We start from the raw sequence: 24,727 nt of genomic DNA, 5'->3' as shown, positions 1-24,727 counted from the left end.
TCGCGCGCTCTCTCTCTCTTTCGTTCTCGCGCGCTCTCTCTCTCTTTCGTTCTCGCGCGCTCTCTCTCTCTTTCGTTCTCGCGCGCTCTCTCTCTCTTTCGTTCTCGCGCGCTCTCTCTCTCTTTCGTTCTCGCGCGCTCTCTCTCTCTTTCGTTCTCGCGCGCTCTCTCTCTCTTTCGTTCTCGCGCGCTCTCTCTCTCTCTCTTTCGTTCTCGCGCTCTCTCTCTCTCTCTCTCTTTCGTTCTCGCGCTCTCTCTCTCTCTCTCTCTCTTTCGTTCTCGCGCTCTCTCTCTCTCTCTCTCTTTCGTTCTCGCGCTCTCTCTCTCTCTCTCTCTCTTTCGTTCTCGCGCTCTCTCTCTCTCTCTCTCTCTTTCGTTCTCGCGCTCTCTCTCTCTTTCGTTCTCGCGCTCTCTCTCTCTCTTTCGTTCTCGCGCTCTCTCTCTCTTTCGTTCTCGCGCTCTCTCTCTCTCTCTTTCGTTCTCGCGCTCTCTCTCTCTCTTTCGTTCTCGCGCTCTCTCTCTCTCTTTCGTTCTCGCGCTCTCTCTCTCTCTTTCGTTCTCGCGCTCTCTCTCTCTCTTTCGTCGTCGGCGCGCTCTCTCTCTCTCTCTTTCGTCGTCGGCGCGCTCTCTCTCTCTCTCTTTCGTCGTGTCGCGCGCTCTCTCTCTCTTTCGTCGTCGCGCGCTCTCTCTCTCTTTCGTCGTCGCGCGCTCTCTCTCTCTTTCGTCGTCGCGCGCTCTCTCTCTCTTTCGTCGTCGCGCGCTCTCTCTCTCTTTCGTCGTCGCGCGCTCTCTCTCTCTTTCGTCGTCGCGCGCTCTCTCTCTCTCTTTCGTCGTCGCGCGCTCTCTCTCTCTCTTTCGTCGTCGCGCGCGCTCTCTCTCTCTTTCGTCGTCGCGCGCGCTCTCTCTCTCTTTCGTCGTCGCGCGCGCTCTCTCTCTCTTTCGTCGTCGCGCGCGCTCTCTCTCTCTTTCGTCGTCGCGCGCGCTCTCTCTCTCTTTCGTCGTCGCGCGCTCTCTCTCTCTCTTTCGTCGTCGCGCGCTCTCTCTCTCTTTCGTCGTCTCGCGCTCTCTCTCTCTTTCGTCCTCGCGCTCTCTCTCTCTTTCGTCCTCGCGCTCTCTCTCTCTCTTTCGTCCTCGCGCTCTCTCTCTCTTTCGTCCTCGCGCTCTCTCTCTCTCTCGTTCTCGCGCTCTCTCTCTCTCTCGTTCTCGCGCTCTCTCTCTCTCTCTCTCGTTCTCGCTCTCTCTCTCTCTCTCTTTCGTTCTCGCGCTCTCTCTTTCGTCCTCGCGCTCTCTCTCTTTCGTTCTCTCTCTCTCTTTCGTTCTCTCTCTCTCTTTCGTTCTCTCTCTCTCTCTTTCGTTCTCGTTCTCTCTCTCTCTCTTTCGTTCTCTCTCTCTCTCTCTCTCTTTCGTTCTCTCTCTCTCTCTCTTTCGTTCTCTCTCTCTCTCTCTTTCGTTCTCTCTCTCTCTCTCTCTCTCTCTCTCTCGTTCTCTCTCTCTCTCTTTCGCTCTCTCTCGTTCTCTCTCTCTCTCTGTCGCGCTCTCTCTCTCTCTCTGTCGCGCTCTCTCTGTCGCTCTCTCTCTCTCTCTTTCGCTCTCTCTCTCTCTCTTTCGTTCTCTTTCGTTCTCTCTCTCTCTCTTTCGTTCTCTCTCTTTCGTTCTCTCTCTCTTTCGTTCTCTCTCTTTCGTTCTCTCTCTCTCTCTTTCGTTCTCTCTCTTTCGTTCTCTCTCTCTCTCTCTCTCTCTCTCTCTCTTTCGTTCTCTCTCTCTCTTTCGTTCTTTCTCTCTCTCTTTCGTTCTCTCTCTCTCTCTTTCGTTCTCTCTCTCTCTCTCTTTCGTTCTCTCTCTCTCTCTCTTTCGTTCTCTCTCTCTCTTTCGTTCTCTCTCTCTCTCTCTCTCTCTCTCTCTCTTTCGTTCTCTCTCTCTTTCGTTCTCTCTCTCTTTCGTTCTCTCTCTCTCTCTCTTTCGTTCTCTCTCTCTCTCTCTCTCTTTCGTTCTCTCTCTCTCGTTCTCTCGCTCTCTCTCTCTCGTTCTCTCGCTCTCTCTCTCTCGTTCTCTCGCTCTCTCTCGTTCTCTCTCTCTCTCTCGTTCTCTCTCTCTCTCTCTCGTTCTCTCTCTCTCTCGTTCTCTCTCTCTCTCTCTCTCGTTCTCTCTCTCGTTCTCGTTCTCGTTCTCTTTCTCTCTCTCTCTCGTTCTCGTTCTCTCTCTCTCTCTCGTTCTCTCTCTCTCGTTCTCGCGCGCTCTCTCTCGTTCTCTCTCTCTCTCGTTCTCTCTCTCTCTCTCTCGTTCTCTCTCTCTCGTTCTCGCGCGCTCTCTCTCTTTCGCTCTCGCGCGCTCTCTCTCTTTCGCTTGCGCGCGCTCTCTCTCTTTCGCTCGCGCGCGCTCTCTCTCTTTCGCTCGCGCGCGCTCTCTCTCTTTCGCTCGCGCTCTCTCTCTTTCGTCCTCGCGCTCTCTCTCTTTCGTCCTCGCGCTCTCTCTCTTTCGTCGTCGCGCTCTCTCTTTCGTCGTCGCGCTCTCTCTCTCTCGTCGTCGCGCTCTCTCTCTCTTTCGTCGTCGCGCTCTCTCTTTCGCCGTCGCGCTCTCTCTCTCTTTCGCCGTCGCGCTCTCTCTCTCTTTCGCCGTCGCGCTCTCTCTCTCTTTCGCCGTCGCGCTCTCTCTCTCTTTCGCCGTCGCGCTCTCTCTCTCTTTCGCCGTCGCGCTCTCTCTCTCTTTCGCCGTCGCGCTCTCTCTCTCTCTTTCGCCGTCGCGCTCTCTCTCTCTCTTTCGCCGTCGCGCGCTCTCTCTCTCTCTTTCGCCGTCGCGCGCTCTCTCTCTCTCTTTCGTTCTCGCGCGCTCTCTCTCTCTCTTTCGTTCTCGCGCGCTCTCTCTCTCTCTTTCGTTCTCGCGCGCTCTCTCTCTCTCTTTCGTTCTCGCGCGCTCTCTCTCTCTCTTTCGTTCTCGCGCGCTCTCTCTCTCTCTTTCGTTCTCGCGCGCTCTCTCTCTCTTTCGTTCTCGCGCGCTCTCTCTCTCTCTTTCGTTCTCGCGCGCTCTCTCTCTCTCTCTCTTTCGTTCTCGCGCGCTCTCTCTCTCTTTCGTTCTCGCGCGCTCTCTCTCTCTCTCTCTTTCGTTCTCGCGCGCTCTCTCTCTCTCTCTCTTTCGTTCTCGCGCGCTCTCTCTCTCTCTCTTTCGTTCTCGCGCGCTCTCTCTCTCTCTCTCTTTCGTTCTCGCGCGCTCTCTCTCTTTCGTTCTCGCGCGCTCTCTCTCTCTTTCGTTCTCGCGCGCTCTCTCTCTCTTTCGTTCTCGCGCGCTCTCTCTCTCTTTCGTTCTCGCGCGCTCTCTCTCTCTTTCGTTCTCGCGCGCTCTCTCTCTCTTTCGTTCTCGCGCGCTCTCTCTCTCTTTCGTTCTCGCGCGCTCTCTCTCTCTTTCGTTCTCGCGCGCTCTCTCTCTCTTTCGTTCTCGCGCGCTCTCTCTCTCTTTCGTTCTCGCGCGCTCGCTCTCTCTTTCGTTCTCGCGCGCTCGCTCTCTCTTTCGTTCTCGCGCGCTCGCTCTCTCTTTCGTTCTCGCGCGCTCGCTCTCTCTTTCGTTCTCGCGCGCTCGCTCTCTCTTTCGTTCTCGCGCGCTCGCTCTCTCTTTCGTTCTCGCGCGCTCGCTCTCTCTTTCGTTCTCGCGCGCTCGCTCTCTCTTTCGTTCTCGCGCGCTCGCTCTCTCTTTCGTTCTCGCGCGCTCGCTCTCTCTTTCGTTCTCGCGCTCGCTCGCTCTCTCTCGTTCTCTCTCTCTCTCGTTCTCTCTCGTTATCGCTCTCTCTCGCTCTCGTTCTCGCTCTCTCTCGCTCTCGTTATATCTCTCTCTCGCTCTCGTTATATCTCTCTCTCGCTCTCGTTATATCTGTCTCGCTCTCCCGCTCACTCGCTCTCCCGCTCGCTCGCTCTCCTGCTCGCTCGCTCTCCCGCTCGCTCGCCCGCTCGCTCGCTCTCCCTCCCGCTCGCTCTCCCTCCCGCTCGCTCTCCCGCTCGCTCTCCCTCCCGCTCGCTCTTGTTATCTCTCCCCCCCGCTCGCTCTTGTTATCTCTCCCCCCCTTTCTCTCCCCCCCCTTTCTCTCCCCCCCCTTCCCCCCCCTTTCTCTCTCCCTCTCCCCTTTCTCTCTCCCTCTCCCCCTTTCCCTCTCCCCCCGCTCTCTCCCTCCCCCCGCTCTCTCCCTCCCCCCGCTCTCTCCCTCCCCCCGCTCTCTCTCCCCCCCCTGTTCGCCCCCCCTTTCGCTCCCTCTCTCTCCCCCTTTCGCTCTCTCTCCCCCTTTCGCTCTCTCTCCCCCTTTCGCTCCCTCTCTCTCCCCCTTTCGCTCCCTCTCTCTCCCCCTCTCCCTTTCGCTCTCTCTCCCCCTCTCCCTTTCGCTCTCTCTCCCCCTCTCCCTTTCGCTCTCTCTCCCCCTCTCCCTTTCGCTCTCTCTCCCCCTCTCCCTTTCGCGCTCTCTCCCCCTCTCCCTTTCGCGCTCTCTCCCCCTCTCCCTTTCGCGCTCTCTCCCCCTCTCCCTTTCGCGCTCTCTCCCCCTCTCCCTTTCGCGCTCTCTCCCCCTCTCCCTTTCGCGCTCTCTCCCCCTCTCCCTTTCGCGCTCTCTCCCCCTCTCCCTTTCGCGCTCTCTCCCCCTCTCCCTTTCGCGCTCTCTCCCCCTCTCCCTTTCGCGCTCTCTCCCCCTCTCCCTTTCGCGCTCTCTCCCCCTCTCCCTTTCGCGCTCTCTCGCTCGCTTCCTCTCGCTCCCTCTCCCTTGTTCTCTCTCTCTCTCTCGTTTTGCTCTCCCTCTCGTTTTGCTCTCCCTCTCGTTTGCTCTCCCTCTCGTTTTGCTCTCCCTCTCGTTTTGCTCTCCCTCTCGTTTTGCTCTCCCTCTCGTTTTGCTCTCCCTCTCGTTTTGCTCTCCCTCTCGTTTTGCTCTCCCTCTCGTTTTGCTCTCCCTCTCGTTTTGCTCTCCCTCTCGTTTTGCTCTCCCTCTCGTTTTGCTCTCCCTCTCGTTTTGCTCTCCCTCTCGTTTTGCTCTCCCTCTCGTTGTCTCTCGTTTTGCTCTCCCTCTCGTTGTCTCTCGTTTTGCTCTCCCTCTCGTTGTCTCTCGTTTTGCTCTCCCTCTCGTTGTCTCTCCCTCTCTCCCCCCCCCTCTCTCTCTCTCTCGTCTCGTTTTTCTCTCTCTCTCTCTCTCTCTCTCGTTTTGTCTCGTTTTTCTCTCTCGTTTTCTGTCGTTTTCTCTCTCTCTCTCTCGTTTTCTCTCTCTCTCTCTCGTTTTCTCTCTCTCTTTCGTTCTCTCTCTCTCGTTCTCTCGCTCTCTCTCTCTCGTTCTCTCTCTCTCTCTCTCGTTCTCTCTCTCTCTCTCTCGTTCTCTCTCTCTCTCTCTCGTTCTCGTTCTCGTTCTCTCTCTCTCTCGTTCTCGTTCTCTCTCTCTCTCTCGTTCTCTCTCTCTCGTTCTCTCTCTCTCGTTCTCTCTCTCGTTCTCTCTCTCTCTCGTTCTCTCTCTCTCTCTCTCTCGTTCTCGCGCGCTCTCTCTCTTTCGCTCTCGCGCGCTCTCTCTCTTTCGCTCGCGCGCGCTCTCTCTTTCGCTCGCGCGCGCTCTCTCTCTTTCGCTCGCGCTCTCTCTCTTTCGTCGTCGCGCTCTCTCTTTCGTCGTCGCGCTCTCTCTTTCGTCGTCGCGCTCTCTCTCTTTCGTCGTCGCGCTCTCTCTCTCTTTCGTCGTCGCGCTCTCTCTCTCTTTCGCCGTCGCGCTCGCTCTCTCTTTCGCCGTCGCGCTCTCTCTCTCTTTCGCCGTCGCGCTCTCTCTCTCTTTCGCCGTCGCGCTCTCTCTCTCTTTCGCCGTCGCGCTCTCTCTCTCTTTCGCCGTCGCGCTCTCTCTCTCTTTCGCCGTCGCGCTCTCTCTCTCTTTCGCCGTCGCGCTCTCTCTCTCTCTCTTTCGCCGTCGCGCTCTCTCTCTCTCTTTCGCCGTCGCGCGCTCTCTCTCTCTCTTTCGCCGTCGCGCGCTCTCTCTCTCTCTTTCGCCGTCGCGCGCTCTCTCTCTCTCTTTCGTTCTCGCGCGCTCTCTCTCTCTCTTTCGTTCTCGCGCGCTCTCTCTCTCTCTTTCGTTCTCGCGCGCTCTCTCTCTCTCTCTTTCGTTCTCGCGCGCTCTCTCTCTCTCTTTCGTTCTCGCGCGCTCTCTCTCTCTCTTTCGTTCTCGCGCGCTCTCTCTCTCTCTTTCGTTCTCGCGCGCTCTCTCTCTCTCTCTTTCGTTCTCGCGCGCTCTCTCTCTCTCTCTTTCGTTCTCGCGCGCTCTCTCTCTCTCTTTCGTTCTCGCGCGCTCTCTCTCTCTCTTTCGTTCTCGCGCGCTCTCTCTCTCTTTCGTTCTCGCGCGCTCTCTCTCTCTCTTTCGTTCTCGCGCGCTCTCTCTCTCTCTTTCGTTCTCGCGCGCTCTCTCTCTCTCTTTCGTTCTCGCGCGCTCTCTCTCTCTCTTTCGTTCTCGCGCGCTCTCTCTCTCTCTCTCTCTCTCTTTCGTTCTCGCGCTCTCTCTCTCTCTCTCTTTCGTTCTCGCGCGCTCTCTCTCTCTCTCTCTTTCGTTCTCGCGCGCTCTCTCTCTCTTTCGTTCTCGCGCGCTCTCTCTCTCTCTCTCTTTCGTTCTCGCGCGCTCTCTCTCTCTCTTTCGTTCTCGCGCGCTCTCTCTCTCTCTCTTTCGTTCTCGCGCGCTCTCTCTCTCTCTCTTTCGTTCTCGCGCGCTCTCTCTCTCTTTCGTTCTCGCGCGCTCTCTCTCTCTCTCTTTCGTTCTCGCGCGCTCTCTCTCTCTCTCTTTCGTTCTCGCGCGCTCTCTCTCTCTTTCGTTCTCGCGCGCTCTCTCTCTCTTTCGTTCTCGCGCGCTCTCTCTCTCTTTCGTTCTCGCGCGCTCTCTCTCTCTTTCGTTCTCGCGCGCTCTCTCTCTCTTTCGTTCTCGCGCGCTCTCTCTCTCTTTCGTTCTCGCGCGCTCTCTCTCTCTTTCGTTCTCGCGCGCTCTCTCTCTCTTTCGTTCTCGCGCGCTCGCTCTCTCTTTCGTTCTCGCGCGCTCGCTCTCTCTTTCGTTCTCGCGCGCTCGCTCTCTCTTTCGTTCTCGCGCGCTCGCTCTCTCTTTCGTTCTCGCGCGCTCGCTCTCTCTTTCGTTCTCGCGCGCTCGCTCTCTCTTTCGTTCTCGCGCGCTCGCTCTCTCTTTCGTTCTCGCGCGCTCGCTCTCTCTTTCGTTCTCGCGCGCTCGCTCTCTCTTTCGTTCTCGCGCGCTCGCTCTCTCTTTCGTTCTCGCGCTCTCTCTCGTTCTCGCGCTCGCTCTCTCTCGTTCTCTCTCGTTATCTCTCTCTCTCGCTCTCGTTATATCTCGCTCTCGTTCTCGCTCTCTCTCGCTCGTTATCTCTCTCTCTCGCTCTCGTTATATCTGTCTCGCTCTCCCGCTCGCTCGCTCTCCCGCTCGCTCGCTCTCCCGCTCGCTCGCCCGCTCGCTCGCTCTCCCTCCCGCTCGCTCGCTCTCCCTCCCGCTCGCTCGCTCTCCCTCCCGCTCGCTCGCCCGCTCGCTCGCTCTCCCTCCCGCTCGCTCTCCCTCCCGCTCGCTCTCCCGCTCGCTCGCTCTTGTTATCTCTCCCCCCCTTTCTCTCCCCCCCCTTTCTCTCCCCCCCCTTTCTCTCTCCCCCCCTTCCCCCCCCTTTCTCTCTCCCTCTCCCCTTTCTCTCTCCCTCTCCCCCTTTCCCTCTCCCCCCGCTCTCTCCCTCCCCCCGCTCTCTCCCTCCCCCCGCTCTCTCCCTCCCCCCCGCTCTCTCTCCCCCCCCTGTTCGCTCTCCCCCCCCCGTTCGCCCCCCCTTTCGCTCCCTCTCTCTCCCTTTCACTCTCTCTCCCCCTTTCGCTCTCTCTCCCCCTTTCGCTCCCTCTCTCTCCCCCTTTCGCTCTCTCTCCCCCTCTCCCTTTCGCTCTCTCTCCCCCTCTCCCTTTCGCTCTCTCTCCCCCTCTCCCTTTCGCGCTCTCTCCCCCTCTCCCTTTCGCGCTCTCTCCCCCTCTCCCTTTCGCGCTCTCTCCCCCTCTCCCTTTCGCGCTCTCTCCCCCTCTCCCTTTCGCGCTCTCTCCCCCTCTCCCTTTCGCGCTCTCTCCCCCTCTCCCTTTCGCGCTCTCTCCCCCTCTCCCTTTCGCGCTCTCTCCCCCTCTCCCTTTCGCGCTCTCTCCCCCTCTCCCTTTCGCGCTCTCTCCCCCTCTCCCTTTCGCGCTCTCTCCCCCTCTCCCTTTCGCGCTCTCTCCCCCTCTCCCTTTCGCGCTCTCTCCCCCTCTCCCTTTCGCGCTCTCTCGCTCGCTTCCTCTCGCTCCCTCTCCCTTGTTCTCTCTCTCCCTCTCGTTTTGCTCTCCCTCTCGTTTTGCTCTCCCTCTCGTTTTGCTCTCCCTCTCGTTTTGCTCTCCCTCTCGTTTTGCTCTCCCTCTCGTTTTGCTCTCCCTCTCGTTGTCTCTCGTTTTGCTCTCCCTCTCGTTGTCTCTCGTTTTGCTCTCCCTCTCGTTGTCTCTCGTTTTGCTCTCCCTCTCGTTGTCTCTCGTTTTGCTCTCCCTCTCGTTGTCTCTCCCTCTCTCCCCCCCCCCCCTCTCTCTCTCTCTCTCTCTCTCTCTCTCTCTCTCTCTCTCTCGTTGTCTCGTTTTTCTCTCTCTCTCTCTCGTTTTGTCTCGTTTTTCTCTCTCGTTTTCTGTCGTTTTCTCTCTCTCTCTCTCTCGTTTTCTCTCTCTCTCTCGTTTTCTCTCTCTCTCTCTCTCTCTCTCGTTTTCTCTCTCTCTCTCTCTCTCTCTCGTTTTCTCTCTCTCTCTCTCTCTCTCTCGTTTTCTCTCTCTCTCTCTCTCTCTCTCTCTCTCGTTTTCTCTCTCTCTCTCTCTCTCTCTCTCTCTCTCGTTTTCTCTCTCTCTCTCTCTCGTTTTCTCTCTCTCTCTCTCTCTCTCGTTTTCTCTCTCTCTCTCTCTCTCTCTCTCGTTTTCTCTCTCTCTCTCGTTTTCTCTCTCTCTCTCGTTTTCTCTCTCTCTCTCTCTCTCTCTCGTTTTCTCTCTCTCTCTCGTTTTCTCTCTCTCTCTCTCTCTCTCGTTTTCTCTCTCTCTCTCTCGTTTTCTCTCTCTCTCTCTCTCTCTCTCTCTCTCTCTCTCTCTCTCGTTTTCTCTCTCTCTCTCTCTCGTTTTCTCTCTCTCTCGTTTTCTCTCTCTCTCGTTTTCTCTCCCTCTCTCTCTCTCTCTCTCGTTCTCTCTCTCTCTCTCTCTCTCTCTCTCTCTCTCTCTCTCTCTCTCTCGTTCTCTTCTCTCTCTCTCTCTCTCTCTCTCTCTCTCTCTCTCTCCCTCTCTCTCTCTCTCTCTCCCTCTCCCTCTCTCGTTTTCTCTCTCTCGTTCTCTCTCTCTCTCGTTCTCTCTCTCTCTCGTTCTCTCTCTCTCTCTCTCTCTCTCTCTCTCTCTCGTTTTCTCTCTCTCTCTCTCTCGTTTTCTCTCTCTCTCTCTCTCGTTTTCTCTCTCTCTCTCTCTCTCTCTCTCTCTCGTTTTCTCTCTCTCTCTCTCTCTCTCTCTCTCTCGTCTTCTCTCGTTTCTCTCTCTCTCTCTCTCTCGCTTCTCTCTCCTTCTCTCGCTTCTCTTGCTCTGTTTGCCGCTCTTTCGCGCTCTGTTTCGCCCCCGCTCTTTTCCGCTCTCTCGTGCCCTCTTTTTTGTTCTTTTTCTCTCATTCTCTTTGTTTTGTCTCGCTTTCCATTGGCTGAGACACAGCAGCAAGTGACCATTGGTTCCCACATCCTGTCAACCACAGCCAGTGAGGAGAGAGTTGGGGGGGTGGGGCCGAGAAGAGGAGGATCAGGGCTGCTCTATGCAAAACCACTGCACAGAGCATGCAAGTATTATATATTAAAAAAAACATTTTAATATCACTTTAACCACTTGCCTTCCGGGCACTTATACCCCCTTCCTGCCCAGGCCAATTTTCAGCTTTCAGCGTTGTCACGCTTTGAATGACAATTGCACGGTCATGCAACATTGTACCCATATGAAGTTTTTATCATTTTTTTCACACAAATAGAACTTTCTTTTGGTGATATTTAATCTCCACTGGGTGTTTTATTTTTTACACTATAAACAAAAAAAAAAGCAAAAAATTTGAAAACAAAAGTTTTATCTTTGTTTCTATTATAAAATTTTGCAAATAGGTAATTTTTCTCCTTCACTGATGTGCATTGATGAGGCTGCACTGCCGGGCACAGGTGGGTGGCACTGCTGGGCACTGATCATCAGGGCACTGATGATCAGTGCTCTGATGATCAGTGCCGGTCTGTTTTCTAATAATTGGCAGTACTTTCCTCACGCTGTGACAGCGTGAAGAAAGTGCAGCTGATAACCGGCAATTGCATTTACCCAGTGATCTGCTCTGTCATTGAACACAGCTGATCACGTGGTAAAAGGCCACTGTGATTGGCCTTTTACCACATCACCGGGGTCACGCGGTAGGGCACGTTCTGGTAGGATGTCACATGACACCCTCCCAGAACTGGATAACCGCGCTGTAGCCATCATTAGGCTATAGTGTGGTTTGCAAGTGGTTAACCCAGCATGGTCTTTATCAGCATATTTGCATGCTGCTACTCTTATTGGCTCCTAGTCCCACAATCCAGCCCTTCCCCTGAAACCCTCCCCCCGCCTTGTTCCTTCCACAGTCTAAGTGCCTGCCTGGATCTTTAGAAAACCTAGTAGTTTGGACCTCCTGACTATACATTTCTGTGTTCTCCACATAGCAAACGTAATATTTGCATTTAACACATGAGCACCTTTTACTTTGCTATTGGCGCTCAGATCATGTTTTTACATATGTTGTTAAAGCATACGTTCACCTGTGGGAACATGTTACATGTTCCACCCATTTTTAAGTGGAACATGTTCCTGTTTTTGCAGCACTCAGCCCCGATTCCCCCTGTCCCTGTGATAGCAGGTCAGGGATTTTCTCTACAAACCCACAATCACAATGGAAAAAGACAAACTGCGGTTGTGCGGCTCTCCGCCCACCCGGCCGCCTCATTCATTCACAGAGTTCTGTGAACTGTAGAACTACAACTACTGTCATGTCAGCCTTTGCAGCTGATGGCTTGTAGTTCTCAATGAACTACCAAAGTGCTGGTGAGCACTCTAGGTAGTTTACTGATTCTTCTTGTCATTGTGTAACTGCCTGCCCGTATGTGGTACTAGCAGCCTACATGGACAGTCTGCAGGAGCCCTAATACAAACAAAAAAAAGGAACATTTATTTTACCTGTAAAAAGATGTGCATTTATTGTTTTTTTTTTGTTTTTTTAAATGTGAACTTATCCTTTAAATTGTTGTTGCACTATTAATGTGTACTTCAGTATACGTATTGCTCTGCTCTGCCTTTTTGTAACCCCTTTTCTATTTGACGTATGATTGCTACTGTTTTTTATGTCACTGATAGACCAATTTTACTTATATAGTTGCATACAGTTTTATACGTTGTATCCTTTTAAAATCTTTAATAAAATCTTAACGAAAGAGAAAACATTATAGTTTCTTGTTTGGAAACCTGTTTTTTTCTATTAGTGAGAAGTCCTTAAATTATGTTCTTGCATTTATTCCTCTGGCCTTCAGGTTGAAATTTGCATTAGGAAAAAAGACTGGTATGCAGGAAAACCAAGTTGCCAGCACAGAGGAGAGTCGGAGAAGGCGTAGTGCTCGCACTGCTGAAGAGAATGAAGACTTAACAGAAGACAAACCTGGGCTATTGAATACTTCTGCAGATGAAGGGGTAAGTCTAAGACTAGTCCTCAGCAACCAGATCTTTTAAATCCACCTGGTAATTGCATAAAAAGAGGGAAATTTATTCCCATTTTGTCTTCTTTCATCCCTAATTATTCACTTCTTTCATCCCTAATTATTCGCTTGCTTGTAATAAAAGGATGGTGGCTGTCTTTGCTTACCTCCTCCTGAAATTGCAGATCTAGACAGTTATAAAGAAAAGTAATAAGTCCCTTTCTGAATACATGTTCAAGGTTGATAACTGATCAGAATGACAGCCAGGCAACTAGTATTTTCAGTAGGAGGACTTTGCAATTGTAGCCTTCATATTTCTTTCACTACAGGTTTCTTTTATATGTAATGTTGGTGCTTTATAAATTTGGAACTTTAAAAGTAATGTAACCTTTTGCACTTGTGAAACATCCACACACCCAGTTACATGATAAATTGAAGCAATGCTGCATAAATAACGAGAGGTCCTTTTTTAAGCACAGTTCATTCAGTTTTTATATTGGCTAATGTTGGCTTTGAATTGCAGGAGGAGATTTCCCCAAATGCAAGTAGTCTGGATCTTGAAAGACAAATTGAGAAACTTACTAAGGTAATGTTGATCCATATTGGAAAGGGAAGATATACATTTCTGATAGTTATTTCTCATGTTTTTTAACTTTTTAATTCTGTTTTACAGCGCCAAATGTTTCTGCGAAAGAAAATTATTGGTTGCTCTCAGAGGCTTCGATGCGCAACACTGGGGCAGGATCGGTACCGGAGGTTCTATTGGATGCTGCCACACACAGGCGGCATCTTTGTGGAAGGTTACTCAGAAAGCCCTGGTATGTTCTGACCTGTTATGCTTTGTCATTGTTTTCCATTTCTACAAAGTACTAACTTAATTTTTAAGGTCTTTACGTGAACCTGTAGTTTTTGAGGAAAACAAAGCTTCTGAATTGTTGAAATTTGAGCTGTAAGCACCACCCAGCTTGACAAAAGTTGACTGAAAAATGTTAGTGTGGAAAATTGTCAGCCAAAAAATGATTGCATCCTTTAAGATGCAGTCACTGTCTTGGTATTCGCTGCAGCTGTTGATGCTGCAGATGTCCAAATTCCATAGTTGGCAGTGGAATTGCCGATTACCAATTCTTAGATGTGAGGGCTGCATTAGTTTTCTTCATTAGTCTTTCTTTACTTAATTTTCATCTGGTGATCGTTATGTCTGTTTTATTTTGAGGTTTAAGCCCTGGTTCATACTAAATGGGATTTCAAAATGGTGCGATATGGTCCCATTAAAGCCAACTTCAAGGTAGTGCTGATGTACACACGTGAGATTTCAGCACCTTTTATAGTCTGAGAGTTATAGCACTGAAGTGGTGAAAAAGTAATGCAGGAACTATTTTTAAAATCATGATACTTGAAATTGCATCTCTTAAGACTGCCATAGAAATACATTAGATGCAACTTCAGGTGCAATTTATAAATCGCATGTGTGAACTAGGGCTAAAAGTTTATTTTTTGTGACACTGAATACAGAAAAAAAATGTATTTCAGCTTAAGCAATGTAGATCACATGGTTTCTGGCCTCTAGTCATTAATTAGAGAGTTAAAGTGATAAACTCAAAACCAAAAATGTAATGCAGCTTACCAATCATATGATACGGTTGCTGCAATAATTTTTTTTTCTTTAAGGCTCCCCCCCCCCACCCTCCTCTGTTTTTACCTAGTGATCTGGCCAGTAACATGCCTCATGTATTAGAGTGCCTCTACTCTGGATGAAAGAGCACAGGAGGCACAGCATACAGCAGCACTGGGGGGGGGGGGGGGGAGTTGTGTAGTCTTACATTTACTAGCAGATTTAGATACAGTAACAAATTGAAGCCACACTCCAGTTCACACTTTATAATCAGTTACTGTAAACCTTTTTTTTTTTTTTCCTTTTTGGAATAAAGTTCAGTGCTAAATGGTTTTTCTAATCCCCGTAAACTGATAACATCTGGAAAATGGTTTGTTCTTTTGAAAAGCATCAGACTTACTGGCCAGATCACCAGGTGAAAATAAAAGAAAAAAAACTAATGCAGCCATCACATCTAAAAGTTGGCAAGCTGCAATATAATGTTTGCTTTAAGGTTTATTACCGCTTTAAGAGGAAAGGTGTCTTTTCTAAATCAGTCATTATGCATTTGTGAGTCAATTTCTGTAATTCACATGTGTTATCTTGAAATGTCTAGGCCTGACTGATGGAACAGTGTTAATTTTCAGGTCAAACACTGGATCCTCCACAGGCTGAGTTACCAGAATTGGCTTGTTTGAAGAGCGAGGTAGTCGAAGGAACAGAAGATAAATGTTACTTTAATTTTAGTCGCTCCCGTGGTCGTCCCAGGAAACCAAGAGGTGATTCAGAACATTATAAATTCTGTCAGTGCACTGGATCTCAGGAAGTCCCCATAAATGGCCTTTTTCAATCAAGCACCCTTATTTCTGAGCAGCCACAAGACATGGGCCAGACAACTGTACTTTCATGGCTGAGCCAGTGTCAAAATGCTATCATGAACAGTACTGTACTGACACCTGAGAACAGTCCTCCTCGAAGTGACATAGCATCTGCTTTTGAAATTGGACCGTGTCCTGGAGCCACAGACACTGATGAGAAAGAGAACAAGTTGTATAATTTGCTTCCTAGAACTCATTGCACTGATTCTACCCAAAAAAACAATATTCAAGCAAACCACCTACTTCCCCCACCCTCCCATGCTGCAGCTACACCACCAGTACAGGTAAGTTTGTCAGTGTGTAATCTAACTTGTACAGTAACGTAGCCTTGCTCATTTATACCTGTGCATGCTTAAACTGGTATTAACCATTTTCCCTCCAGAAGGTTTTTACCCTTTTCCGGAGCAGGCTATTTTTTGCTATTCAGCACTGCACTACTTTAACTGACAGTCGCGGGGTCATGCAACACTGTACCCAAATGAAATTTATATAATATTTTTCACACTGATAATGCTTTCTTTTGGTGCTATTTAATCACCACTGGGTTTTTTTTTGTTATTCTATAAACGAAAAACAAAAATGTATAAGAAAATATATATTTTACTTTCTGCGATAAAACATCCCCAATAAAAAAAAAATTTAAAAATCAGATTTCTTCATAAATTTAGGCCAAAATGTATTGTGCTACATATTTTAATCCCAAGCAAGCATATATTGGTTTGCGCGAAAGTTGGTGTCTACAAACTATAGTATATACATATTCAATTTTTTTTTTTTTTTAATATACTGGTAATGGCAGCAATCAGCGACTTATAGTGGAAATGTGATGGTACGGCGGTCAATCCGACACTGACCTTTTCTGAGAACTGACACTGCCATCTCCAGTGACACTAATATAGTGATCAATGCTAATATACACTGACACTGTATTAATTACAATGGTTGGGAAGGGGTTAACATCTAGGGGCAATCAAAGGGCTAACTGTGTGCCTAACAATGCTTGATGTGTTTACTGTGTGCTGATTTTACTAAGGGATGTGCCGGTTTTTATTCCCTGCTTTTTAGGGAAACAAAAAGCGGAACATCCCCGCTGTCGAGATAGAACTCTGTGTTTACAATCACAGAGCTTTGTCCTGTCAACTGCTTTGTCGATCGGCAGGTCCCAGCCTTCATTCATAGCACAGCTGGGGCAACGGGCGCACAAATGTATGACAGGCAGCTCTCTTTTCCATTCATGCCTATGGTGATCCCTCCTTGGCCCTACTACTGTAAGACAAACGCTAATATTCATAAAGTAAATTTCCATCGTAGTCAAATTTGTGAAACACCCACAATATCTTTGTACAATGTACCGCCAAATCCTTCACCCCAATGTTGGGACATAGCCTTCACAACTGATAATGGAGATCTTCTAGCACAGTACAGACAGTGATATATATGGTAAACATACAGTCAGTTCCATAAATATTGGGACATCGACACAATTCTAACATTTTTGGCTCTATACACCACCACAATGGATTTGAAATGAACAAGATGTGCTTTAACTGCAGACTGTCAGCTTTAATTTAAGGGTATTTGCATCCAAATCAGGTGAACGGTGTAGGAATTACAACAGTTTGCATATGTGCCTCCCACTTGTTAAGGGACCAAAAGTAATGGTACAGAATAATAATCATAAATCAAACTTTCACTTTTTAATACTTGGTTGCAAATCCTTTGCAGCCAATTACAGCCTGAAGTCTGGAACGCATAGACATCACCAGACGCTGGGTTTCATCCCTGGTGATGCTCTGCCAGGCCTCTACTGCAACTGTCTTCAGTTCCTGCTTGTTCTTGGGGCATTTTCCCTTCAGTTTTGTTTTCAGCAAGTGAAATGCATCCTCAATCGGATTCAGGTCAGGTGATTGCCTTGGCCATTGCATAACATTCCACTTCTTTCCCTTAAAAAACTCTTTGGTTGCTTTTGCAGTATGCTTTGGGTCATTGTCCATCTGTACTGTGAAGCGGCGTCCAATGAGTTCTGAAGCATTTGGCTGAATATGAGCAGATAATATTGCCCGAAACACTTCAGAATTCATCCTGCTGCTTTTGTCAGCAGTCACATCATCAATAAATACAAGAGAACCAGTTCCATTGGCAGCCATACATGCCCACGCCATGACACTACCACCACCATGTTTCACTGATGAGGTGGTATGCTTAGGATCATGAGCAGTTCCTTTCCTTCTCCATACTCTTCTCTTCCCATCACTCTGGTACAAGTTGATCTTGGTCTCATCTGTCCATAGGATGTTGTTCCAGAACTGTGAAGGCTTTTTTAGATGTCGTTTGTCAAACTTTCTTTTGGTGTTGCTGAGCTCACTGGTGCGTTCCTTCTTTTTAAGAATGTTCCAAACAGTTGTTTTGGCCACGCCTAATGTTTTTGCTATCTCTCTGATGGGTTTGTTTTGTTTTTTCAGCCTAATGATGGCTTGCTTCACTGATAGTGACAGCTCTTTGGATCTCATATTGAGAGTTGACAGCACCAGATTCCAAATGCAAATAGCACACTTGAAATGAACTCTGGACTTTTATCTGCTCATTGTAATTGGGATAATGAGGGAATAACGCACACCTGGCCATGGAACAGCTGAGAAGCCAATTGTCCCATTACTTTTGGTCCCTTAAGAAGTGGGAGGCACATATGCAAACTGTTGTAATTCCTACACCGTTCACCTGAGTTGGATGTAAATACCTCAAATTAAAGCTGACAGTCTGCAGTTAAAGCACATCTTGTTCGTTTCATTTCAAATCCAATGTGGTGGTGTATAAAGCCAAAAATGTTAGAATTGTGTCGATGTCCCAATATTTATGGACCTGACTGTAACTCCCCAGCTCCCTCTTTAAAATTACATTGAACGGGAAAGCTAGAGAATATTTTTCAGGAAATAAAATGGAATGCAGCAAATTTTTTTTTTTTTTTTTTTATGTTATGTGAAAGGGAACATTTACCAGTTATTAAAGCGGAGCTCCACCCAAAAGGAGAAGTCCCGCTTTAAGGCCTTATCCCATGCTCTTTGTTAAGGATTGGCAACTTTGAGGAGCGGGTACCCGATTTTGACTGGTACCCGCTCCCACTTCTGCTGCGATCGCCTAGGCCAGGGGTCTCCAAGCTATGGCCCGCCAGCTGTTGAAGTACTACAAGTCCCATCATGCCTCTGCCTCTAGGAGTCTTTCCTGTGGCTGTCAGTCTTGCAAGACATCATGGGACTTGCAGTTCCTCAGCACCTGGAGGGCCATAGTTTGGAGACCCCTGGCCTAGGCGATTGGAAGTTGCAGTTCTCCTACAAAGTGTGCATATGCAGTGGGCACCTGGTTGTGAATAAGCAAGCTGTCACAGAAGAGTGCCCACAGTTAAGATGCCAGATAGTGAAACTGGCCGGTGAACTCGGCTGCGGTGAGTATACCTGTGGATCCAGGGAGAAGTAAGTGGCTGTTTCTTAAGAGTCAGCAGCTACAGTTTTGTAGCTGCTGACTTCTATTTTTTTTTTGACTGGATCTCCACTTTAAGTAACATCCTGGTTTAGTTGCAAAAGTGGATATACAATCTGTCCCTGACACATTCCAGCTCTCAACCTGTCCCACTGATAAATATTGCCTCAACAATACTTCCAAGAAGTGGGCACGCCCAGCTTCCAAATAAAGTTCCGCAATCATTAGAACAACCCCTCCCTATGCATATTTTTGACCACTGTCTTAAAATTCTTCCAAACAGGCAAAGCCCTTGGCCTGGAGGGGTACATCCTTAACTACTTGCCTATTGATGAGTGATGAGCTCCTGTATCTTCCCGATGGGATTGCTTATTGGGTACAGATTGAGCTCATCCCTACTGGCCAATCAGATTTCATTCCAGAAAGACAAGCGAGGGATAATACATAACGGGTCCTTAATGCAATCCATTAAGCCCAAAGTAAAGGCTTTCCTCTTATCCTCCTGTCTACAGGTGCTGAAATAGCATTTGATAGAATAGATTTAGAGTTCATAACTACTACATTAAACCATTTCTGAACCTTTTTCTAATCGCAATTGCACACGACAGGTTTCCCTCCTATCCCTACTTATTTTCATTCTTACTTTAGAACTTTTTTAATGTTTTTTTCTATTAGAGCTTGAAAAGATATAATGGTGTTGTAAATACCAAACAGGGCCCACACAAAGAAGCAGTGTATGCGGATGATCTCATCTTTATTTGTTACTTCACTGATCATCTCCACTCTAGTTCTTTATTGAGAACTAGATTTATACCGTAGTCTCTCAAACTTTAGGATACAGTTTTCAAAGTTTGAGGCAATGACTATAGCTATTAATGATAGAGTGCAGGAACAGATTAAACTTCCCCTTTAAATGGTCCACATCACACATCAGAAATTTAAGAACTACCATTCCTGTGAGTCTGGTGGGTTGTTAAACCCAATTTTTTATTTTTTGTTAGCTAGAACCATCAAAGCAGACGTAAAGCTTTGGGGTAAAGAAGTATTTAGCTGGTTCCACTGTAACAAACTGATAAAGATGAATGCTGTTCCCTGTTTATTATAAGTCCCTCTAACTCTCCCAATACAGCTCCCTGTGGAATTTCCAAAAGACTTTTGTACCCACTTTTTGCTATGTATATGTGCAGGGAAAAAAGCCAAGCTTAGAAAATCCAATTTGACACTTCCAAAAATAAACCTCAGAATTGGATTCCCTGATCCTGTAAAATACAATACCGTTCATCTTGCCAGGCTTTGGTGTACTGAAAAAGAGAAACCTTTAGATGGGACTTCAACATCTTTCCTTTTAACCCCGCTGTCAGCCCTTCATTGCTAATCAGTTTTTTCCTTCAACCAGCGGATTGAACTAAATTAACGTAACCGATTCTTTGATTGCACACATTCAGTGTGAATGGGGGAATCCTCCTCACTGGGCTATTGTACCCAGAGAGCGGAGAGACTTCTCTGTCATCAGAATACGCTGATTAGTGCTGCCGGCCGTAGCCGGCAATGCTGATGAAGCATCAAAAATCCGACAGGGTGTTTGTACAGAAATCAGTTAGTGTATAGACTTCTGTACAGCCACCCTGCCCATGCATGGATCATAATTTGGCCGGTCCCTGCTGAACCAACTGGATTGCGATCTGTATATGGCCAGCGTTCGATAAAGACAACTTGGTTCATTTCAAGATCAAAACTCATCCTTTTATTGGCTCTACAGTCAAAACAGTCAGGCTCTTTTTTTGAACCACTGTCTTGTCTCCCAAAGCAAATCCTTTGACCCCAGTCATGGTATCCACACCTTCCCCTCAGAGGGCTTCCTAAATTTCTAACACTGATACAGAAGGGCATTATTAGGTTGTCCCATTTTTCTGGGAGAAAAACCTTTAAACTTCATTCATCCAGATCTTCTCCAGCCAACGAATACCAAGAGAGTGGGTATAAACTATTGACACCTTGTTGTATAGGACTATCACCAGGTTTCCCAACTATGCTGTCACTGCCTGGAGGCACTAAGCACACTTCTTAAGGTCTTTTGGGATTTTCCTTGGTAACAGAATTTATGGAATATAGTTTTACAAAATGTAATGACAGGTGTATTTAAGAATAACCCTCCGGCCTATTTACTCCATGACCTGCATCCATCGATAATTGAGTACAAAACTCACTTCTCGAACATCTCTTGACTGCAGCTAAGGTGTGTATACCCCCAATGTGGGAACAAAACTGACTGCCCCCCCACTAAGATGCAGTGGCAGAACTGATGAGATACAACAATTGGAGATCCTCATTTTCGCCAGGAAACCAGGAAGAGAGATTTCCGTATGTGGATGCCTTAGTTTCTTTACAAGCACACAACAACCCCATCTCAACAGGAAGCCCATATCCACCCAGTCTTCTAACTCCTGATGACCATTACCCACCTGGAGGGAGGGTTTGTGCCAGGCACAGTTCTGTAATCCACTTAGGGCTATAGTATCGTACACATGTTAATACCTCTTGGGTTGATGAACAGCTATGGAAGGTATTCTGTTCTCTTTGTATTGCTTCTTTTGTGTGAAATCCCTTGTGTTCCTGCCAGTCCCTCTTCCTATTAGAAACTGACCACACTAAGCAGGAGAGCACAGCATGGTCAGTTCTTTAGCTGTGCTGTCCGCTAATAATCAGATTTGCCATGGCATGACTCTCCTGCACAGCCTTTCACTGGAAAGATAAGAGTGCTGCTGTTTCTCCTTCCCCAGCTCTTGCACAGCTGAGCATAGACGGCATGTGATCACTTAAAGGATAAAATCGTGTTTATGGTGATTTTTTATATATATATATATATATATATATATATATATCGATACACATCGATACACAAATGGCTTGCCTCTTATTTCTATTTTAAACCAAATGGGTTGTTTTTACAAGGTTAGGGTTTACAATAACTGAGTTTGATCACACACTAATAGGGCCTCCTCTGGCAATTGTTAAGCTGCTGCTATCTTCTGTTGTCAGATATTATTTGGTTAGTTTGGTTTGTCCTGGTTAATGTGCAATTGCTATTGTGGATTCTTATACGCAATTCTTCCTGTGCAACTCCAGTGCTCACTCTGTCACTCTGAGCGACCAGCGGATTTCCTTCCAGTTTTTCTCTGTGGCCACTATGTATTCTTTAGTTGGGTATGGTACTGACCAGAGCCCTGTTGCAGGCCTCCTTGTTGCAATCTAAGGAGTTGGGGGGTTAGTTTGGAACTCAGCTTTAAACTTGATTGCTTGGTCTTCATTTTTATCTCTGGCAAGCAAAGTGGGGTCAAGCTGAAGCTCAGACTGAATGGAGAGCATCTGTGAACAGAAAGTTTCAAGTCTTGCCACAGATTCTCAGTTGGATTTAGGTCTGGACTTTGACTGGGCCATTCTAACACATGAATATGCTTTCATCTAAACCATTCCATTGTAGCTCTAGCTGTATGTTTAAGATCGTTGTCCTGGTGGAAGATGAACCTTCGTATTCTTGTACCTTTCTGAACCATGGAGTAAATGGAAAAATGGCTGTAAGTTATCATTTTAGCTTGCTAAAAGCATGTCGGTTTTGTAGTCATATGACTCTCCTGTCAATACTCATGTTGGGTGTTGGACTATGGACTTCTTTTATTAGAAGTCTTGCTTCTGGGTCCTTTAGGTGGCTCCCGAGTTTTCTGTGGTTTTTTTTTTTGTTTGTTTTGTTTTCTTCCTTTTAGACCCGTTAACATTGTGCATCTCAACAGTGTAGAAGTTCCTGTGTCTCTCAGCAGACAATAAAAATAAATGTTTTTGGACTGCGTAATATGCTGGACCTAAAGGCAGTAGGTACAAGTCACGACCTTATTGATAGCCACTAGGTGCCAGGCAACTGGCATACATCGCTTAATTCATTGCTTATAGGCTACAGCGTTTCTTACATTCGCCACCAGCTACTTATTGCCAGGGTATTAACAAATATAATTTACTAGCCATTCAAAGCTTGGGTTCTGTACTTTTCTGCTTCGAAGGATTAATGCTTGTCTAGTATGTCCAGACTATGAGTAACCATTGTTGATTGGTTGCCAGTGGTCACTGCACTTTTCCAAATTAAATACGTTTTATCTGTCCGCAGTAGTGTTCTAAACGCCTGTTGTGTGTATAACCCTGTATATTTTTTAATGTGTTTTGTTCATGCTTCTAGTAATATAGACTGGGTTCCCTAAGCCAAAATTATCCTCTCACAGCGATTTGTAATAGCTTGATTCAGTGAAAGCTGAAAAAAACAATCATTATGGTAAATATCACATACAGTATAGCTTATTGAATGGAGCCTTTGTTTCTTTTTACATTGTATTGGTGTTGCAGTGTTTCAATGAACTGCAGCCCATTGATTACACTGTTCAACAAATTTTTATTTATTGCCAGTTTTGGAAACAAAAGGATCCATTTCTTAATGAATTTCACATTCTGAGTTCAAATATAACAATGAAATTTGTCAATTGGCTCTAGTTTTTCTGTAAACGGAAAGTTTTCTACTATAGGCGTAATGACTACATAATGCACAATAATTATATAGATTGATGTCTTTCCACAAATATAAAGCAAGTGATATTGACTACATAACAAAGCCTAAATGGCATAATATATTGCATAGGATTACCAAGAAAAATTATAGCCAGAAGCTAAGTTGAATCATTTTAATACTTAGGATTCTCACTAGTTTTGTCTTCAGTTTGTGTCGGTTTTGCTTCTCTTGGCTTTTCTCTTGTATTCGAGGAAAGGGCTATCTCTTACAACTGCACGTGACTACACGCTTCAGGTTCTTCCTCACTTGACTCAACCACGAAGGATTCTGGTGCTTTAGGAATTGGTAGCCCCTCTCCATGAGGAACTGGACGTATTGCCGATGGAATATTTGGATAGTGCACAGATAACTTTTTCTTCTTATTTAGCCCTTTTACAATTGGAGGCACCATACAAAAGTAACAATTACTAACATGATCTGTTGGCTCTCTCCAAATCATTGGCACAGCGAAAGACATAGATGCCTTTTTTCCATTCAACCATTGCTCCAGTGCCGTCCCACAAGAATTGCAGCATGTATGTGGTGCCCAGCTCTTGTCCTGGTCTCCTATCTTGCAGCCAAAATACAAGTTGTAGGCTTTCTTAATCATTCCTGTTATCCTCCTTTTTTGTGAGATAAAAGTTATTTCACCGCAGATATAGCAGAAATTATCTGCTTTATTCACACAAGTTCGAAGCATTACTGAGTAGCCTATATAAGCATAACACGAAATGTAAAGACGCTGTCGAACTACAATCAGCTACAGATACTGCAGCTTTTATGCAGTGAAGTGATGCAATTAAAGGCTAATATTGCATCATCTCAGTATACATGCAATTTTCTATTGGTCACCAGTATCAATTGCGCAATATGCAGCTGAAGTTGCATCATAGTTTTGAATGGCTTACGTCATTAGATGGGTGAATATATCATGGAAACTAGAGCCAATCAACATTTTTTAGGGTCATTTTCGTTTTCAGCACCCCAAAATTATGTAAGATTAGCTAATTTTATGCCCAAAACTTTTTACCTGTTGAACAGTGTTATTAAGATAGTTGCAGCAAACATCTGTTAAAAACATAAATACAAAACTTTGTTTATATTTTGCAGGCCAGCGAATTAACAGAAGAGCAGCCTGCTGGTGTTGGCACTTCTCTGCCGTCTGTTTCTGCACTTTGTCATATATGTAACAAGCCTTTAAGGAATAGTGTGGCAAGTTTACACAGCTCAGCACAAGAGAGGCGTAGAGGAAGGCCAACCAGAAAGCTCTTCTCAGAGATAGAACAGAAGTACTACAATCGGCAAATACAAAGGCCCATTCCAGAGGGTAAGTTTAGCTCACATCAGATTTTTCATCCTTTTTACTCTTCACAGGATGTGGATGTGTATGTGAAGTTCCTCAAAATATGTTTTTTTTTAAAGGGTAACTCCAATTTCACGGGAAAATAATTTTGCAAATAAAAAAAAAAACCATATACAGTTGCGACACAAACCATATTGTAATATACAATTATTAAAAATGACCTTTCCTTTTTAATCTGCAGATGACTGTTATTTTTGCACATGCAATGCATTGTGGCAAGCTGAAGGCATTCTATACACAGATGGTGTATGGAATATCCTCCAGAAATGTAATTTCCTGCTTGTGTGGGTAGCTCGCTGATTTTCCCAGAAGTCTGCACTAAGACAAGTCAAATTTTAGGCACCCTCTGCAACAAAAATGTAATTTTTGGTTAGATACTCCCAAAGGGTTAAAACAGTATTATACCCAAAAGCAAACATTTAATAGATTGCAGCTTATCAATTCTTAGATGTGATGTTTGCATTAGTTTCTCTTTTTTTTTTCATAGATATGTATTAAAGTTTTGTCAATTTAATATTTTTTTTTTTTTCAAATGAACACAAAACTTAGAAGGCCCAAAAAGTCTCACAGTTCACATAGAGACCTTAACAAAGTATATCAAATAGCAGGGTTGTGCACTCCAGAGTAAAATACATAGATGGCAATAAAGCAAGACCTAAACATCTGGATCTAGAGAGGTCAAGGTAAGGGGGTTAGCAATCCACCTACCCCATAGCTTATCATACAGTTTTTCTTCCTCAATTCAAAAGTGAGTCTATATAGAGGAAGGGAATCATTAATAAGTTTAAGACATTGTGGTATAGCTGGCAATACTGACCCCTTCCAGGAAAGTAGGCTCACTTTTTTTAGCATACATGTACAAAATGCATAGTAACTGTTTAGCATATTTAGAAAGAGGTTCTCCAAAGATTCCCAAAAGGCAAATTTTAGGATTTAGAACATAAGGGAGACCTAACACAGAAGAAATAAATGAACCCACATCTCTCCAAAACTGTTGTACCAAAGGACATGACCAAAAGCAGTGTAGGAAATCAGCAACCTGGCCACAACTTCAAAAAACAGGTCTTTACAGGGAGTAACCCTATTTTATGTAATGTATAAC

General features: G+C 46.7%; 1 protein-coding gene across 1 annotated transcript in view; it reads left to right on the top strand.

Moving 5' to 3' along the window:
- The window catches only part of BAZ2A (bromodomain adjacent to zinc finger domain 2A), a 145,465-nt gene that overhangs the window by 89,872 nt on the left and 30,866 nt on the right, over window positions 1–24,727 (top strand). Inside the window, exons 17-21 of the mRNA XM_089680463.1 lie at window positions 11,570–11,726; window positions 12,255–12,317; window positions 12,405–12,549; window positions 13,970–14,484; window positions 23,373–23,589. Of these exons, the coding sequence (XP_089536589.1) occupies window positions 11,570–11,726; window positions 12,255–12,317; window positions 12,405–12,549; window positions 13,970–14,484; window positions 23,373–23,589 (1,097 nt within the window). The remainder of the gene's footprint in view (window positions 1–11,569; window positions 11,727–12,254; window positions 12,318–12,404; window positions 12,550–13,969; window positions 14,485–23,372; window positions 23,590–24,727) is intronic.

The sequence above is a fragment of the Staurois parvus genome, unplaced genomic scaffold, assembly GCF_062004578.1.
Source record: "Staurois parvus isolate SC_StPar_1 unplaced genomic scaffold, SC_StPar_1.0 ptg000017l, whole genome shotgun sequence".
NCBI lineage: Eukaryota > Metazoa > Chordata > Amphibia > Anura > Ranidae > Staurois > Staurois parvus.
This window is presented reverse-complemented; position numbering and strand designations above follow the sequence as displayed.